At 44.0% G+C, this 19,101-nt stretch overlaps 1 protein-coding gene across 1 annotated transcript in view; it reads left to right on the forward strand.

Moving 5' to 3' along the window:
- Nucleotides 1–4,365: 4,365 nt before the first annotated feature.
- LOC311223520 (inositol-tetrakisphosphate 1-kinase-like) overlaps nucleotides 4,366–19,101 on the forward strand; it is a gene marked incomplete at both ends in the record, with an annotated part of 124,287 nt that continues 109,551 nt past the window's right edge. The window contains 2 exons of the mRNA XM_084308301.1: nucleotides 4,366–4,448; nucleotides 7,346–7,370. Of these exons, the coding sequence (XP_084164427.1) occupies nucleotides 4,366–4,448; nucleotides 7,346–7,370 (108 nt within the window). The remainder of the gene's footprint in view (nucleotides 4,449–7,345; nucleotides 7,371–19,101) is intronic.

A 19,101-nucleotide genomic window follows, 5' to 3' on the forward strand; every position in this document is an offset into this window, starting at 1 on the left:
AATTCCCCTCTGTGACGACAGATGGCAGCGGTGTAGATTAGAACATTATCACAGGAAGTCAGACCGGGAGACGGTTGCGACCCGAAGAAGAATAAGAAGAGCGAGCGGATTTGCTCAGAGCTCAGGGGAGAGACTGATGCGTGTCTCTGCACCGAGGGTGTCAAATCAACTTAGCCAGTGTCTCTTGATTGCCCACTCTGTGGCTTTTGTCTCTGGAACAAAGGGTTTGCAAATCTTCTGTGGATAAAACAATACAAAGTTACTGTATGTGATGCAGGAATGTGTAAATGTCTTGGTGAACAGCCGTTTGCTCTGCGCCTCCCCTGTCGCTGTCGTCCCCTAAGGTTCACGCGTCCCCTCCTCATTCCTCCACGGAGAGCATGCCTTCACTCTGACGCCCAATTTCCTGAATGCGATTTATAAATATAAATTGATCCGTTTTAAAAGTTGTCGTGAATTGTCATGGTATGACAAATACAGTTACTGGTAACTCGCAGGCATTGCAGAGATATTGAGGAAAAACACAAAATCGCATTGGCTTTTTTTCTATCTCACATTTCTCTGTAGACACACACACTGTTCCAAAAATGATATTCCCACTGCTAAATTAATGACCATAGGTATTTTTTATAGCTTTAACGAGTTGTAGTATTAATATGTAGCCTACAGTGATGAAGATATAAAGGCACTATGGTAATACATTGATTGATTGCTAAATTTAACAGATTGCAGAATGGGTACAATACAGTATTGTGCAATACACAATTGTTATGGGGATGCAGACCAGAGAAGGACTTCCCCCATTTTCAATTCATAACATTTACAGTCAAATCAAATACATTTACAGATTACAACCTTTATTTAATGGTTAATATTTTGATAAAATGTAATTTACTGTATTTTTATAGCATTTACACTTTATAATATTTTATTTTCAGCTTTTATAGTTTCACAAACACACATCAAGACAAATCACAAACACAAAGAAAAAATAAAGAAAAAGAACACAAACAGTATGTTGCCAGACACTGTCACATCAATGATCAATGAATGTCATACACCATGTCATATGCTATACACTAAGGACGCAAGGGGCTGATTCTCTGACATATATACACACATTACATATATACACATACACATATATATATATAATATATACACCAGCGCCGCCAATAGATAAAAAAAAATTAACTAATCAATCTCACAATTTTCTGTAATCAATCTAGATTAATCTAGATTAAAAACAGCATTTTTCTACATAAAACCGAAGCTTGTAACAGATATTTACTTGAGTAAAATCATGGAATTAATGTAAAATCAACACAAAGAAAGTATATTTAGATTCAAAGACTATTTTAATAGCTTTCTTTGAATACAGTTTCTCTCCTGTGAAATACAAATGTTCAACAAAACCATAATTTACATAGCATTTACACTTAAAGTAGGAAAAGTTTACCCTACAACGAATGGCTGGGTACATACAGGTTTTGACCAGCAGATGGCAGCGACGAGGCAGCTCCATTGGGAGGGGGTGGGGCCGGGTGGGAGGGGGCGGGGCCGAGGGGGCGGGGCCGGGGAAAGGGGCGGGGCTAAACGTGCAAGTTTTTTCAAATCCCAATGTTGACAGCTATGCGCATGCCTGGCTTTGACAAAAGAGCAGCTTCCCCTGCTAATAAGCAGTTTCTCCTGCTCATGGTATAACCCACGTTTTTAATACAATACGTTATTTTGGACCAATGGGGGTCGTTTGACCGCAAATTCCCGGGCTGCTTTTTGTTGCCAGTCCGCCCCTGGTAGGCATATACACTCTTAGCATAGAACAAAAATTATTAAACACTATTATGTTAACAACTGGCTTGTTTGGTGGTTGACTGCAACCCCTCGGTGTATTTCTTTGCAATGACTTCTTATGGCACTTATTATCACCGCCAACAGACTAAACAAGCGCCTAAGATATAATTTTTAGATTAGCTCTACTGCATGCGCAATGTGCATGTTCCGATATAATACAAAAAAAAAAGCCAACTGCTTACCGACTTGATAAAGGCGGCCCTCGGGCGGCCTGTAGCTGTTCCGCAACCGTTCCTACTTCCGGGGTAGGCCTGATTGGCCCCGACAGGCACGTGACCCGCCGCGGCCACGCCCCGCGGCAGCCCCAGGAGCAAGTGCGCTACTGCTGGAGTTCGCTTCGCCTTTCACATCGCTGCCGTTGGCGAAAGCAGACAAATGAATGACTAATTCGGTCAGAAATAACGTAACTAATAACGTTAGTAAGCACTGCTTATATGCTTATTATGTCTGCGGGGTACAGTAAACGTTTCTCCCGGTACATTCTGAAGAGCACACCGCTGTATGTTGGAGAACCAGCGGTCTTCCTCACTCGAGTGAGACTAAAGCCGTGCACTGCACACAGGGGTGTAGCTCCAGATTCTGGGCCCCATGAAAGAATGTATTTGTAGGCCCCCAGTGAATGCGAGCGCGCGTAAGCGCGCAAGCGGAATTTTTTTTGCCCATTTTTTTATTGATAATAATATGGTTTTTACCTATACATTCGGATCAGCAGTTCAGCACCTGCACTGTTGGTGGGTGAGCCTAGTAAAGGATGTCGCATTGCGTTCATCTTCAATGAATGGACCAATGCAATAGTCTACCAAAGCCCCCCCCCTCTCTCTATATATCTCACACACACACACACACACACACACACACACACACACACACACACACACACACACACACACACACACACACACACACACACACACACACACACACACACACACACACACACACACACACACTTCAGAAACAAACATAGTATCAATGAGAGCATCAATAATACACCTGAGTGATTTTTTTTTTTGGGCCCCCCCCCCCCCCCCCCCCCCCCAGTGCTGGGCCCTTGGAATCATCCTAAGCTACCCCCCCCCCAGCTACGCCCCTGTCTCTAACCCCTCTTGTATCTCTTATTATGCTCCTCTGTCCCCTGTGTGCTACTGTACTTTGTGTTCCCCTATCCGTGTGTTGTCCTACTGTCCTACTCTCTGAATGTACTGTCTTGTCCTGCTGTGCCTTTTTGTATTTTTGTATTTGTGTATTTTATATTAGGACATTGATTTTAAGATTTGATTGTACAGCACTTTGGTTGGCTCTTGGGCTTTTAAACGTGCTTTATAAATAAATTACTTGACTTGACTACTTGACTAACAGTGTAACAATAAGAAGCATTTTGGATAAAAGTATTCTGTACTTCTGTATGACAACAATGTATGCCTTTCAAATGTTAAATGATTAAATGATACACAGCGAAATCTACGCTCTCGCCTCTCATCCTGCTTTCGCCAACGGCAGCGATGTGAAAGGCGAAGCGAACTCCAGCAGTAGCGCGCTTGCTCCTGGGGCTGCCGCGGGGCGTGGCCGCGGCGGGTCACGTGCCTGTCGGGGCCAATCAGGCCTACCCCGGAAGTAGGAACGGTTGCGGAACAGCTACAGGCCCTCGGCCTAGGAAATCGTAATGTGTCGATCGAAACCAGCATTTGAACCACGGGACATTCTTTCCTAGAATGGTCGGTGTCCTCAAATGCACTTTCGACGGGATATAGCCTACACCTTTCAGAATAATTAATTCAACTATTCTAGTCTTTTTGACTGTCAAATAAACAACATGCTTGAGGACCTGGCGGTGAATAAAGACAAAAACATAATGTGGCTAAACTTCCACAGTTCCACTGTACTTTCTCTTTCTATTTTATCTCTCGAGATAAAGCTGGGAACGAGGTTAATTTTTCTAGGAACGGTGCAAAGACCGCGTCAGCGCGGCTTCATTATGATTGGATAAGAGCTGTAAGGAAATCAAGTGACTTGACCTGTTAGACTTTTTACCGCACGAAGGCACAATTAAGTACAGTACAGTATGGGGCATATATTCAATTATATATAGAGGCTATACACAGTGGTGCGTTATTGAAATCATCTGGGGTGACACGCACCACGTGCACGCGCGCTCCCTGCGCGTGCGCGCGCTCCCGCGAATGCGCATTTAATGTCCCCTCGCTTGGGCACAGACTAAAGACAGTGCCTAATTGCCTCTACGAATGGAATGTAACACGTCTTCACAACAAGGTTAGGTGTGAATGTGTCTGAGAACGTATTTAACACACCTGACGACCGGAGCTATTGATATGCAAATAGCGAGTGAGGTCCCACACCGTGGTACCCCGTGCCATGAACAACGCATGCCTGGCTATACATCATTGACGCTCTCTCTCTCTCTCTCTCTCTCTCGCTCTCTCTCTCGCTCTCTCTCTCTCATTTGCGTGTGATGATCAGTAGATCAGTAGCGCACCTAGCCACTGGTCCAAAATGTCAGGGCGCCGGGTGGGTTTCTGTCTCAGCGATAAGAAACGGAGACGGATGAACTTGGACGCCTTTGCCGAACTTTGTGCGTAAGTTGTGTATATTTACTGGTAATCAATAAGATCTCTTATTTCAGTGTATGTGCCATTATTCTACCGTATAATTTGAAAACGAGATGAATCTCGCTTATGAATTGTTTGTTTATTTGGATGATTCCTCATTCGTTTTTGATTGAAATTTTTATTAACAGATTGCAGAATGGCTACAATACAGATACAGCTCAATACACACAATTGTTAATTAAGGGGATGCAGACCAGAGAAAGACTTCTTGTTTACATCTGCATGGGTCCCCCATTTTCAATTCATCATAAATACTCCACATAACTACTCTTTCTGGGGTCCACATAAAAACATATAGGCTACAGTAATACATTGACTGCATTTATATATAAATATACTATAGTACTTTTATCCAAAGTTGGAATCAAACCGGGAACCTTCTGACTACCAGACGACCACTATACCTCCTGAGTCCTGAGCCACTATGTCTACTAAGCTACTGATATAACAAATCCAAAAGAATAGTGGTTTCAAATGAATTCCCATGTAGGACTTTTTTTTACTCATTGGCTCTAGGTTGAGGAAGTGTAATGTGACAGATGAAACAGTACCAAGGCTTGTATAACCCACAGTAGTCAAGATAAAACAGTACCAAGGCTTGTATAACCTGCAGTAGTCAGGATGAGACAGTACCAAGGCTTGTATTGATTGATTGATTGATTGAAAAGTTTATTAACAGATTGCAGAATGGGTACAGTACAGTACAGCTCAATACATACAATTGTTAAGGGGATGCAGACCAGAGAAAGACTTTCGTCTTGTTTACATCAGGGTCCCCCATTTTCAATTCATCATAACATATATGACATACATGACATACAGATAGACAGTACTGCTACATCTATACATTTATGACATATCAGATTTGCAAATACAGTACTGTTTGTGATACAAAAGTGTCCAGAAAAGGAGTGTATATACATTTGGCGTAGAAACTGTACATTGGAGGAGGTTGGTTGGGTGGGGTGGGGTTGGGTGGGTTGGTCCGTGAGGGCTGTACATTGGAGGTGGGGGGGAGGGGGGGGTGGGTAGGGGACACACACACATTTTACACTGTACATTGGAATATTGACAAAGCCTTACTTGGTCATTTACTGTACAACTAGGTTAGGACATTTGTAGGGGCCAGTTTCGAATTGCAGTCTCACGTAGGTGTTTTTTGAGAGTGTTTTTGAAAGTGGGTAGTGATTCACATTCCTTTACAGCTTTAGGCAGGGCGTTCCACATTGATGTGGCATAATTGCGAAACGTGTTTAGTCCCTTGTTTGAGCCGAATCTGGGTTTTACATGATTTGTGGAGCTCCCTCTGGTGTTGTGATCGTGGTATTCACTGACCTTTGGGAAGTATTTTGACATGTACATGGGTACCTTGGTCGCGTAGTGTATCTTGTAGACCAGGCCCATTGCAAGTTGCTGTACTCTGTCGTCTACTCTAAGCCATCCTAGGTTGTCAAAGTGGGCAGGGGTGAGGTGGGTTCTAGGAGTCAGGTCAAGTAGTAGTCTGACTAGCTTGTTTTGAGATGTTTGTAATTTGTTTTTTAGTGCCTTTGAGGTGCTTTGGTACCATGAGGTGCAAGCATAGTCGTAGTACCCTTGAATGAGTGCTCCTGCTAGAGTCTTCAGGGTATTCTTGTTTACCAGAGAGGAGATCCGGTACAAGAATCGCGTTCGTTGGTTGACTTTTTTTATTACATTGGATGCCATTTTGTCACAGGAAAGATTAGCCTCTAGGATGGAACCCAGGTAGGTAATTTCATCTTTCCTTGTGATAATATTGTCACCCACTGTAACCGAGAAGCCGTCGGTCTTGCTGAGTTTGTTATTTGAACCGAAGAGAATGGACTCTGTTTTGCCCATGTGTAATGATAGTTTGTTGTCGGCGAGCCATATGCAGATTTTGCCTAGTTCCGAGCTGAGGGCTTTTTCAACCTGTAACTTGTTCTTGTCAGAGACCAGCAGGGCTGAGTCGTCCGCAAACAGGAACAAGTTGCAGTCACAAGCTGACGACATGTCATTTGCATAAATTAGGAATAGTAGCGGTCCTAGTATGCTTCCTTGTGGAACACCACAGCTCACTGTGAGGGGGGGGGGATAGGGTACCGTTTACTTCCACCATCTGTTCCCTCCCCTCCAGGTAGGATTGTATCCAGCTCACTGATAAACTATCAAAACCAATTGCTTTTAGCTTGTCAATCAGAATGGTGTGATTGACAGTGTCGAAGGCCTTTTGTAGGTCCAGCATGACCATGCCGCAGTATTTGCCCGCGTCCACCTCTTGTTTGATGTGGTCGTTCAAGTAGAGAAGGCATGTGTCAGTGGAGTGGGATGTTCTGAAGCCAGATTGGAATTCGTAGATTAGATTTTTTTCCGCAAGGTACTTTTCGATCTGTTCGTATACTATTTTTTCCATGACTTTCGAGATGGATGTAAGGATAGAAACAGGGCTGTAGTATATAACTGCAGGTTATAAAGGATATAACCTGCAGTAGTCAGGATGAAACGGTACCAAGGCTTGTATAACCTGCAGTAGTCAAGATGAAACATTACCCAGGCTTGTATAACCTGCAGTAGTCAAGATGAAACATTACCCAGGCTTGTATAACCTGCAGTAGTCAAGATGAAACATTACCCAGGCGTGTATAACCTGCAGTAGTCAAGATTAAACAGTACTACCCGGCTAAGGCTTGTATAACCTGCAGTAGTCAAGATGAGAAAGTACCAAAGAGGCTTGTATAACCTGCAAGGTGGTATTTGGAGTTAAGTCATGTATTATGACTAAGCCACATATTATGAGTAAAGCCATAACATTGTCAGCAAATTACATGACAGTTTCTAACCTAACGTATATGTGTTTTTTTCTGCAGGAACCATGGGGTGAATATAGTGGAGGTAAGATATTTATAACCTGCCTTTTCTGTGATATATTAAAGATTGTGTTTTAGGAGTAGTCTTTTAACCAGTAAAGAGAAAGATGTTTATAAGAAGTGTAACATGCAACGTGTCCATAACTTGAGTGTCAGTAAACAGATTCAGAAAAACTGGTTATGGTAGTAGCCTAACCATGTGTGTGTGTGTGTGTGTGTGTGTGTGTGTGTGTGTGTGTGTGTGTGTGTGTGTGTGTGTGTGTGTGTGTGTGTGTGTGTGTGTGTGTGTGTGTGTGTGTGTGTGTGTGTGTGTGTGTGTGTGTGTGTGTGTGTGTGTGTGTGTGTGTGTGTGTGTGTGTGTGTGTGTGTGTGTGTGTGTGTGTGTGTGTGTGTGACTTAGCTATTGTGTCTGCATGTGTAATTTAAAAAAGATTGGGACAGCCATTTTTCAAATGTAACCCACTACAGTTTACGATTACTACCTTAAACACACACACACACACACACACACACACACACACACACACACACACACACACACACACACACACACACAACACACACACACACACACACACACACACACACACACACACGCACACATGGTGTCATCTACAGATGCTGTCCAAGCAGTCATCCATGTCACAGCCACCTGCAGCCACCAGCTATATCTGCTCAAAGCATGATGGGAGAGAGAGAAAGAAAGTGGGGGTTGGGTATTTGGAAACATTTCATCACAGGTGGATTTCTCTACAGAAGCTGCCAGGGCAAATATATGACATTGTCACACGACAGTCCTTTAATTGAAACATTTGGACGGAACAACCATAATGTCCATTTCTCGGGTATTTTTGAAAGGCAACAATTTTGCACTTTTTTAATGTTCTACGTCACCTGAAAAGAACACAACCTCTACTGTCTTTAACTGAATGTACACAATCTCTCTTGTCCTTTATTATGAACGTAACACTCAAAAGACATGTGAAAACATCTCAGAATTTACCAAATGTGTGTGTGTGTGTGTGTGTGTGTGTGTGTGTGTGTGTGTGTGTGTGTGTGTGTGTGTGTGTGTGTGTGTGTGTGTGTGTGTGTGTGTGTGTGTGTGTGTGTGTGTGTGTGTGTGTGTGTGTGTGTGTGTGTGTGTGTGTGTGTGTGTGTTACAAGTAGTCACAGCATGTTTTGATGTGTCAATACACCACACATACAGTGGTGGAAGAAATACACAGTGTCTTTACTTAATAAAAGACAGAAATACCCAGATAAATAGTACTTTGGTAGAAGTAAATATCCTCCATTCAAAATCAAAAGGAATAAATCATTTGTATTGTATTTGTAACACAAGGTCAATGGTACAATTACATGTGTTGGACTAGAGAACAGGTCAGCTCAGCAGTAGGAGCACTAGACCCATTAGAGCACTAGTCATACTGTATAAAGATGGAATAAAGTGAGATAAAAAAAAAAGTAAATAAACATGGAATAACTAAGATATACTATATACTATATGTATATGAAATTGTGTATTTGTGTGTAAAAGGAAAAGTGACAAATGTATACAGTTTTACACAAGTGGTATGAGATATTATGCCAGTTAGGGTACAGACCCTCACCTGTGTTGAGTTATAATCATGAGATGTTTGGTTTGTTATAATCAAGAGACGATATGACACAGGCGATAGCTTTCGAGTCTGTGCATGCTTTATTTAACCCCCCACACACACATCAAGGTTCCTACCGCACAAAGGTTCCTATACAAATATAACCTAATACTAAATCTCCCTTCCTAGGATAAATAACTTTCCCTGAACTTAGGATAAATAACTTTCCCTGAATTTAGGATAAATAACTTTCCCTGAACTTATAACATGACAGTCTCAACAATCAACAATAGTAGCTAAATATAACTAACTGCATCTCTGCTTCTTCTGTATAAAGTTATTTGCAATTATACAACACATTAGAACGGTAACTTAACTTCTTTATAGAGAATGGTGGGGTAGACTGTCCAGCCCTTCTGCAGAGTGTGGGGATTATTCTGCCCCATTTCTCACTCTGTTCTTTTTTTTTAATTTATTATTATTAGGGACTTAACTACGTGTGCACACAAAGTCCTTTAGGTGCCCTGGAGGCCCCCTCACTCTCGGTGGGTATCGTCTCTCAGTCATTAAGCTCTGCGGCTGCTGCTGCTGTTGGTTGTGAGTCACCGTAGCGACATGTCTCTCCACTGCATCTGTTTCACGGTTCACCCATGGTGTCGTCTCAGGTAAGTTGGTTTCAGTATCTGGAGCCACCAGGGTTGGGGAGAGGTGAGACCTGTTTCTCCGTAGGGTACCTCCTCCGGGTGTCTCCACAAGGTAAGACCTGGGTGTGCCTGCCATAGACACCACTGTGCCTCGCTCCTTAGTGTCTCTGATCCACACATGTTCACCCGGTTGGATGAGGGGCAACTGATGTGTTCTGTGTCTTCGATCGTAGTTCAGTCGCTGTTTTTGTCTGTAAACTTGTTCTGTCTTTCTTATTTTCTCTGTGTCGGCACATCTTGATTTTAGTTGGGATGGGATGACAGGAACAAGAGTTCTGTTTTTTCTTCCCATGAGAAGCTCCGTGGGACTGAATCCGTTTGCGAGTGGGGCATCGCGGTAGGCCATTAGAGCAAGGTAGGGATCACTTGACTTTTTGATCAGACTTTTTATAGTTCTCACTGCACGCTCTGCCTCCCCATTGCTCTGTGGAAAGCGAGGACTGGACGTCACATGGCTAAAACACCAGTCCTGTGAGAACTTGCGGAAACACTCTGATGCAAACTGTGGGCCATTGTCCGTGTGGACCTCCTCTGGGATCCCATGACGAGCAAATATTGACTTGAAATGCTGGATCATTGCCTCTGATGTTGTGGATGTCAGTTTGGCGACTTCCACATATCTGGAATAATAGTCAACGCCAACTAGGTAGTGTTGGTTGTTGTTTTGAAACAGATCTGCTCCGACAGTGGACCATGGTCTTGTTGGGAATTCTGTTGACATCATTGGTTCTCTTTTGTTCACCCTCTCACGTGCACATGTGTCACAGTTCTCTACCATCTTTTGCAATTCCTTGCTAAGGCCTGGCCACCATACTGATTTTTTAGCCCTCTCCCTACATTTTGTTATCCTGAGATGTCCTTCGTGCAGCTTTTCCAGTATGTCAGCTCGGAGTGCTGCTGGGACGACTATTCTCTCCCCCTTTAGCATCAGTCCATTTTGCACCGTGAACTCTCCTGAGAGTGGCAGGTAGGGATGAATCACGCGTTCTATGGAGAACTTATCTGGCCATCCTTCCACACAGTACCTCTTAAGCTGGCATACTATGGGGTAATTGTCTTGGTGTGTTTGGATCTCTCTGAGCCTTTTCTCTGTAGCGGGCAGGCTTGTCATGATGGAGTCGACATACAGGTTTATTTCTTCCTCTTGTAGCCCGTCTGCTGTGCTGCTTCCAGGACCTCTGGAGAGCACGTCTGCTGTCGTGATGTTTTTGCCTGCCACATGTGATATGGTGTAGGAGAACCTCATCAGTCTCATCCTAAGACGTTGTATGCGTGGTGGAAGTTGGTCTAGGGTCTTCGAGCCTAGCAGAGGGACCAGAGGTTTGTGGTCTGTCTCAATGTGGAAATCTTTCCCAATGAGGAATTCAGCAAACTTCTCACAGGCCCATGTGGAGGCCAGTGCCTCCTTTTCTATTTGAGCGTATATCTGTTCAGTGTTGGTGAGGGCTCGCGAAGCATACGCCACTGGTTTCCATGATTGTTCAGCTTGCCTCTGGAGAAGGACCGCACCCAGCCCATATGACGAGGCATCAGCGGAGACCAAGGTTTCTGCGTTTGGGTCGTACAGTGTCAATCCAGGGGGTGTAGTCATTTTTTTTTTTTATTAACGAAGGTGTTAGGGATCGTGTTGGTAGAGGACCCAATAGCAGAACAGAACGAGGAGAGAACAGGCAGATAGGCAGACGAGACGTGGAGCCAGGCGTGAAGTGTAACAAAAATAGCTTTACTTCAAAAAGGAGCAGTAGCAACAGACAAAGGATTCTCAAATACAAGAACAAAACTCAGCAAGGCTGGCAGGAAAAGGATTGCAAAAACCTTACTGCAAATAAACACTAACCAAAAAAAACGAACTGAAAATGCGAAAACAAGGAAAGTAACAAACAAACACTAACACTGGGAACATTTACTATGAGGCAAAAATTGGATCACAGGAGACAGGGTGAGACAGAGAGCAAAGCAACATCAAACAGCAAACAGGAATCTCAAACAATGAACCCACAAAAACGTTAGGGAACACACACCAGATATAGGGGGAACAATTAACACTAGAGAGACAGCAGGGCAATTAGCAAACGAGACGCACATGGGGTGAGACAACCAGGAAGGAAACACACAAGAAAAATACTGAACACTAGACTGAGTAACATAACAACCATACAACCACACAAGGAACTAATAAACATAACATTTAACAGGGGAACAAGAGACAAAGTAGCAGGGGAAGGGCACAGAGAGACATGTAGACATTAAAGATACACCAGTGCACAAGGAGGGTATGCATGAGGGAGATAATGGGAAGTTCAGATGAATGTCCAGCAGGGGGAGGTACAGATAGGAAATGTCTGTGCAAAGGTGGGGGTAAATGTGGGGGTTGTTGAGGAGTACAGACAGGGGGGAAGGGTCCTAGAACAGGTGGACCCTTACAGTACTCCCCCCTCCAGGGACGGCTTCCAGACAGCAAAAAGGGCCGTCTGGGAACGAGCAAAATGGGGGGCCGGGACCCAGGGAAGGTGAACACTGGGAGAGTCCAGGGGGAAGGGTCAGGATGGATGGGGCTAGGATGACGGGCACTGGGGCAGGGGGGCGGCGACAGAAACCCAGGAGGGGCATAGGAGAAGGGGGGCCGATGAGGGGGACTGGAAACAAGGACAGAGGCCCGGAGAGGAGGGCTGGAAACGGGGACAGAGGTCCGGAGAGGGGGGTTAGAGGCGGAAACAGAGGCTCTGTGAGGGGGGCTGGAAACTGGGACAGAGGCCCGTAGAGGGGGTCGAGGGGGACTGGAAACGGGGACAGAGGGCCGATGAGGGGGTCTGGAGCAAAGGGGCGAGGGTGACAGGCCCGGAGCAGGACCCCGGATGGGGGACCCAACAGGCGCAGGACTCGGGACCGGACCAGAAGAGCCGGAGCAGAGGTGCGAAGGCGACGACCTCGGAGCAGGACCCCGGACGGGGACCACTCCAGGTGCAGACCTCGGGACCGGGCGCAGAACCCCGGACGGGGGTCTCTGCAGATGAAGACCACGGGGTAGACCATGGCGAAGACCAGGGCGCAGGCCACGGTGTAGAGCTGGACCAGACCAGGAGCCGGGACCAGACCAGGAGCCGGGACCAGACCAGTAGCCGGGACCAGACCAGGAGCCGGGGCCAGACCAGGAGCTGGGACCAGACCAGGAGCCGGGACCAGTCGAGGAGCCGGGACCAGTCGAGGAGCCGGGGCCAGACCAGGAGCCGAGACCAGACGAGGAAGCAGACCCGGGTGTAGAAGCCGGACCGGGTGTAGGGGCGGGCGCCAGGCGTGGGAGCCGGACCGGGCGTGGAGGCCGGGCCGGGCGTAAGAGCCGGACCGGTGATAGCAGCTGGGGCTACACTAGCAGGAGCTAGGCTGGCAGTAGAGGCTGGGTTAGCTGTGGAGGCCTGGCTAGCTACAGGGGCTAAGCTAGCAGACGGGGCTAGACTAGCTGTGGAAGCCTGGTTAGCTGCAGGGGCTAAGCTAGCAGACGGGGCTGGACTATAGCTGTGGAAGCCTGGTTAGCTGCAGGGGCTAAGCTAGCAGACGGGCTGGACTAGCTGTGGAAGCCTGGTTTGCTGCAGGGGCTAAGCTAGCAGACAGGGCTGGACTAGCTGTGGAAGCCTGGTTAGCTGCAGGGGATAAGCTAGCAGACGGGGCTGGACTCGCTGTGTAAGCCTGGTTAGCTGCAGGGGCTAAGCTAGCAGTTGAAGCTAAGCTGACAGTTGAGTCTGTTAACTGTGGAGGTTGTGCTAGCTGTGGAAGCTACAATGGCAGAGGGAGCTAAGCTGCTAGTAGTGGCTGTGCTGGCAGTAGAGGCCTGGCTGGAGACTGAAACTGGGAATAGGCACTCCAACCAGGTCATTAGGTAATTGTCCAGCTGTGGGGCAGGCTCAGGGTTCCAATCCATTACAGAGTGGATTAGCTGCTGGGCGGCCCCCTTCTCCATCAAGGAGAAGGATCGAACATCACTCATGGCTAGGGTAGCCAGGGTGCTCAAGGCCTCCCTTGTTCTGTTCGCTGGGTCCAAACATGGTGGGTTCATTCTGTTAGGGATCGTGTTGGTAGAGGACCCAATAGCATAACAGAACGAGGAGAGAACAGGCAGATAGGCAGACGAGACGTGGAGCCAGGGGTGAAGTGTAACAAAAATAGCTTTACTTCAAAAAGGATTCTCCAAAATACAAGAACAAAACTCAGCAAGGCTGGCAGGAAAAGGATTGCAAAAACCTAACTACAAATAAACACTAACCAAAAAAACCGAACTGAAAATGCGAAAACAAGGAAAGTAACAAACAAACACTAACACTGGGAACACTTACTATGAGGCAAAAACTGGATCACGGGAGACAGGGTGAGACAGAGAGCAAAGCAACAGCAAACAGGAATCTCAAACAATGAACCCAAAAAAAGGTTAGGGAACACACACCAGATATAGGTGGAACAATTAACACTAGAGAGACAGCAGGGCAATTAGCAAACGAGACGCACATGGGGTGAGACAACCAGGAAGGAAACACACAAGAAAAATACTGAACACTAGACTGAGTAACATAACAACCATACAACCACACAAGGAACTAATAAACATAACATTTAACAGGGGAACAAGAGACAAAGTAGCAGGGGAAGGGCACAGAGAGACATGTAGACATTAAAGATACACCAGTGCATGAGGAGGGTATGCATGAGGGAGATAAGGGGAAGTTCAGATGAATGTCCAGCAGGGGGAGATACAGATGGGAAATGTCTGTGCAAAGGTGGGGGTAAAAGTGGGGGTTGTTGAGGAGTACAGACAGGGGGGAAGGGTTCTAGAACAGGTGGACCCTTACAGAAGGCCTCCTGCTGTGGGGGCCCCCATGCCCACATGTTTTACCTCTTTAGCAGATCTCTGAGTGGAAGGGTCTTCTCTGCCAGGTGAGGCAGAAACTTTCCAAGATGATTTACCATCCCCAGAAATCCTCTCACTTCTCTGACGTTCCTCGGTTCTTTTTTTTTTTTTTTATTATTATCTTTTTATTGAATTTCACCATGGTCCATACAAACAATATCTTGACTTCGCCTTCTGCTGTACAAATTGCATCAATTGTTAATAATTATTACTTAACTTAAAAGTTGCAGTGCAGAAGTACCATTGCATGCATGAGGACCCATTCTCCACTTGCACAACCTGAAAGTAGGCACTTCCGGCTGACTTCCGGTTGCGAATGGTACTTCCTGTCCCATCCAAATACATTGGTTTTAGCTACTTTTCTCCCCTTATTTAAACAACTTTGTCGTCACAGAGAGGCAATGAAACGTTTGTATTATTATAGTATAGAATGTATTTAATAAGCAAACGTTTGTCAGCAGGGTTTTTGGGCTGTATTTCATGTAAAAACGTTTACTGTTAGTTTCCTTGCTCAGCCAGCATTAGCCTTCATTAGCTAACAGAAGCTAGTGGTTAAACAGGCCGGATTAGCTTTGAGCTAACTATCTTTCCCGACCCATGTATTCATTCCATTCTAAACATAACGTTAGTTTACAAAACATGACCTGTCTATATAACGTTGAGGAACAAATTATAAGTGTGTGGGTGTGTGTTTTCGTGAACATTGGACTGCAAACAGAAAATGCATCACAGTTACAGACAGTAGCTACTGTTAGCTGCCCTTCCGGATTAGCTTTGAGCTAACTATCTTTCCCGACCCATGTATTCATTCCATTCTAAACATAACGTTAGTTTACAAAACATGACCTGTCTATATAACGTTGAGGAACAAATTATAACGTGTGTGGGTGTGTGTTTTTGTGAACATTGGACTGCAAACAGAAAATGCATCACAGTTACAGACAGTAGCTACTGTTAGCTGCCCTTCCGGATTAGCTTTGAGCTAACTATCTTTCCCGACCCATGTATTCATTCCATTCTAAACATAACGTTAGTTTACAAAACATGACCTGTCTATATAACGTTGAGGAACAAATTATAACGTGTGTGGGTGTGTGTTTTGGTGAACATTGGACTGCAAACAGAAAATGCATCACAGTTACAGACAGTAGCTACTGTTAGCTGCCCTTCCGGATTAGCTTTGAGCTAACTATCTTTCCCGACCCATGTATTCATTCCATTCTAAACATAACGTTAGTTTACAAAACATGACCTGTCTATATAACATTGAGGAACAAATTATAACGTGTGTGTGTTTTGGTGAACATTGGACTGCAAACAGAAAATGCATCACAGTTACAGACAGTAGCTACTGTTAGCTGCCCTTCCAGATTAGCTTTGAGCTAACTATCTTTCCCGACCCATGTATTCATTCCATTCTAAACATAACGTTAGTTTACAAAACATGACCCGTCTATATAACGTTGAGGAACAAATTATATAGACGGGTAATGTTTTGAACAACTAACGTTACGTTTAGAATGGAATGGCAAAGATCGTTAGCTCAAAGCTATTCCGGACAGTTTATCAACTTCCTGTCATTTAGAAATATGATTTTATAGTGAAAATCATTACCAAAACGTCCGGAAAAACCTCACGGGAGCATTATAGACTGTCATACAAATGTACAAATGCTATAAGATGGCAAGAAATGCACTATAAACAATACTTTGCGGCGTCGTTTCTTGCGCTAGCTTCTGTTAGCCAGCATTAGCCTTAATTAGCGTGAGCAAGTAAACTAACAGTGAACGTTTTTACATGAAATACAGCCCAAAAACCCTGCTGACAAACGTTTGCTTATTAAATACATTCTATACTATAATAATACAAACGTTTCATTGCCTCTCTGTGACGACAAAGTTGGTTAAATAAGGGGAGAAAAGTAGCTAAAACCAATGTATTTGGATGGGACAGGAAGTACCATTCGCAACCGGAAGTCAGCCGGAAGTGCCTACTTTCAGGTTGTGCAAGTGGAGAATACAGTCAATAACATCCTATACTTATTTTTTTTTCTAGACAAACAAAAACAATAACAAGAAATAATAGATAACAAAATTATATGTTATGGTACCTCTCCAATACATCTGCATTTACCATAAAGTAAACAAATAACAAAATAATATGTTGGGGTGCATCTTCCTGATACTCTACTCCAATTACACAAGTTTCACTTAACATTTATCCCGAATGATCATTTCTATATACCTTAAACAAATGAAGATCGTAACGGTGTAATGTACATTATCCATCTTTCCCATTTCTTCCGAAACTTATCCTGTTGCAACCTAAAAGAAAAAGTAATTCTTTCCATCTTAAAAATATCATAAATAATATCAATCCAATCATCCACTGTAGGAATTTCTGTTCTTAACCACTTTCTAGTAATGGCTTTCCTGCTAGCCCCACTTAATATCTGAAATATATATCTATCCCCATTTTCTGATGGCCTGGCGCCGAAATATAGACTTTCCAACTTAAATGGGATGTCCCCCTGGAATACCTTTTCAAAAATTGTATGGACCTCCCTCCAGAAAGGCATCAGCAATGGACAAGACCAGAATATGTGGTAATGATTTGCCTCTGAGAGGCCACACTGTCTCCAGTAGTTGGAAGATTTGGTATGGTGGCTCCCTTGAGCTGGAGTACTAAAGAACCTAATCAGGGATTTCCAACTAAATTCTCTCCATACTGGTGATACTTGATGTTTTCCATTGTATTTCACATAAATCCTCCCATTCCTCTTCTGTTATATTTAGGTTTCCCTCCCTTTCCCATTTCTGTTTTACATACAATTAATTACCTTTCGTCTGTTGTAATCCCGTATAGAGTCTTGAGATGTTTTTTTGGTTTGAGTTCGAGACATAAGCCTCTCTGAAGACTTTTAATAAAATATTTTCAGAAAGTGTTTGTTTACTTTGCTTCAGTAGTTGCTCAATATAGTGCCGAACTTGAAGATATCTGTAAAAATCTTCATTTTTCAAACCATGCTGCAACTTCAGATCTTGAAAGCTCTTCATTGACCCCTGATGTAAAAAGGTACAATATGCTGTTAGGCCTAGAGTCTCCCACCCTTTAAACCGTACGTCCATTCTTTTGGGTACGAACTCTGGGTCATACGCACACCATCTCAAAACTTTTATGGCTTCTTTTAAATTTTTTGGGGCTGTTACCGTACTCCACAACTTAAGTGGTAAACTAATCCATGGAAACCTTATCCCCAATTGCAGCTTGAATTGGATACTCTGCTGTTACCGCCATCTCAATCTCCTTCCACCTGGCAAAATATTCTGGACTACACCAACACGTCATTGGTCTTAATTGAGCTGCAATATAATAGTCCTTCAAACATGGAAGTGCAACCCCTCCCCTGCTCTTTGCTAGTTGTAGACTCTTGTATCTAATTCTAGGTCTCCGCCCTTGCCAGATGTACCTTGAAATAAGTTTGTCCCATTCCTGAAATTTTTGGTCAGGTAGGTCTAGAGGGAGGGCCTGGAACATTCATTTTTACCGATTCAATTCGCAATTCAGAAGAGGTATTGCATCCCATCTCCTTATGTCTTCTTTAATCTTTTGATTCAAGGGGAGGAAGTTAATGGCGAACAATTTTGACAAATCTTTTGGTATATTTACTCCCAAATATCCCATGGATTCTGCTTCCCATTGTAATTTAAATTTCGTCTTTATATTTCTTGAAGGGCTATATTTAAAACTAAGAATTTGCGTTTTCATTACATTCAATTTATACCCTGAGAATGACCCATATTGTTCTAAAAGCAAAAATAACTGTTTAAGTGAATGTTCTGGGCTTGATAAATACACTAATACATCGTCCGCAAATAAGGAAATGTTTTGTTCTTCCCCCTTCATATCTATCCCTTTAATATTTGTATTCTGTATAATCCACTGACTCAGGGGTTCAATAAAAATTGCGAACAATAAGGGACTAATTGGACAACCTTGCCTAGTCCCGCGTTCTAGTCCGAAGGAACAAGACACTGTCCCATTTATCTTAATTCTTGCCCTTGGTTTATCATAAAGAGCCTGTATTGGTTTAATAAAACTGCTATGAAAGCCAAATGTATCCAAAACCCTGTATAAAAATGACCAATTCACACAGTCAAAGGCTTTTTCAGCGTCCAGCCCCACCAACACTGCCTCTAGATTATGCTTTTTTATATGATTAATTACATGTAAGGTCCGTCTGATGTTGTCTTGCGTTTGTCTTTCGCGAACAAAACCTGTCTGATCTAGGCTGATGATTTGTGGTAAAAGTCCCTCTATTCGCTTTGCCAGTATGCATAAAGAGCTTATAATCTTGGTTGAGAACACTTACCGGCCTGAATGAGCCACATCAGATTTATCCTTTCCCTCTTTTGGAATCAGTGAGATTACCGCTTCCCTCCAGGAGGGGGGTATCTTACTCTCCTTAAGGACCCAATTAAAAGTGGATTTCAGCACCGGAATCAGCTAATCTTTCATTAATCTGTACCACTCTGAAGGAAATCCGTCAGGTCCCGG

This window comes from Notolepis coatsorum, assembly GCF_963971535.1.
Source record: "Notolepis coatsorum genome assembly, chromosome: 1".
Lineage (NCBI taxonomy): Eukaryota > Metazoa > Chordata > Actinopteri > Aulopiformes > Paralepididae > Notolepis > Notolepis coatsorum.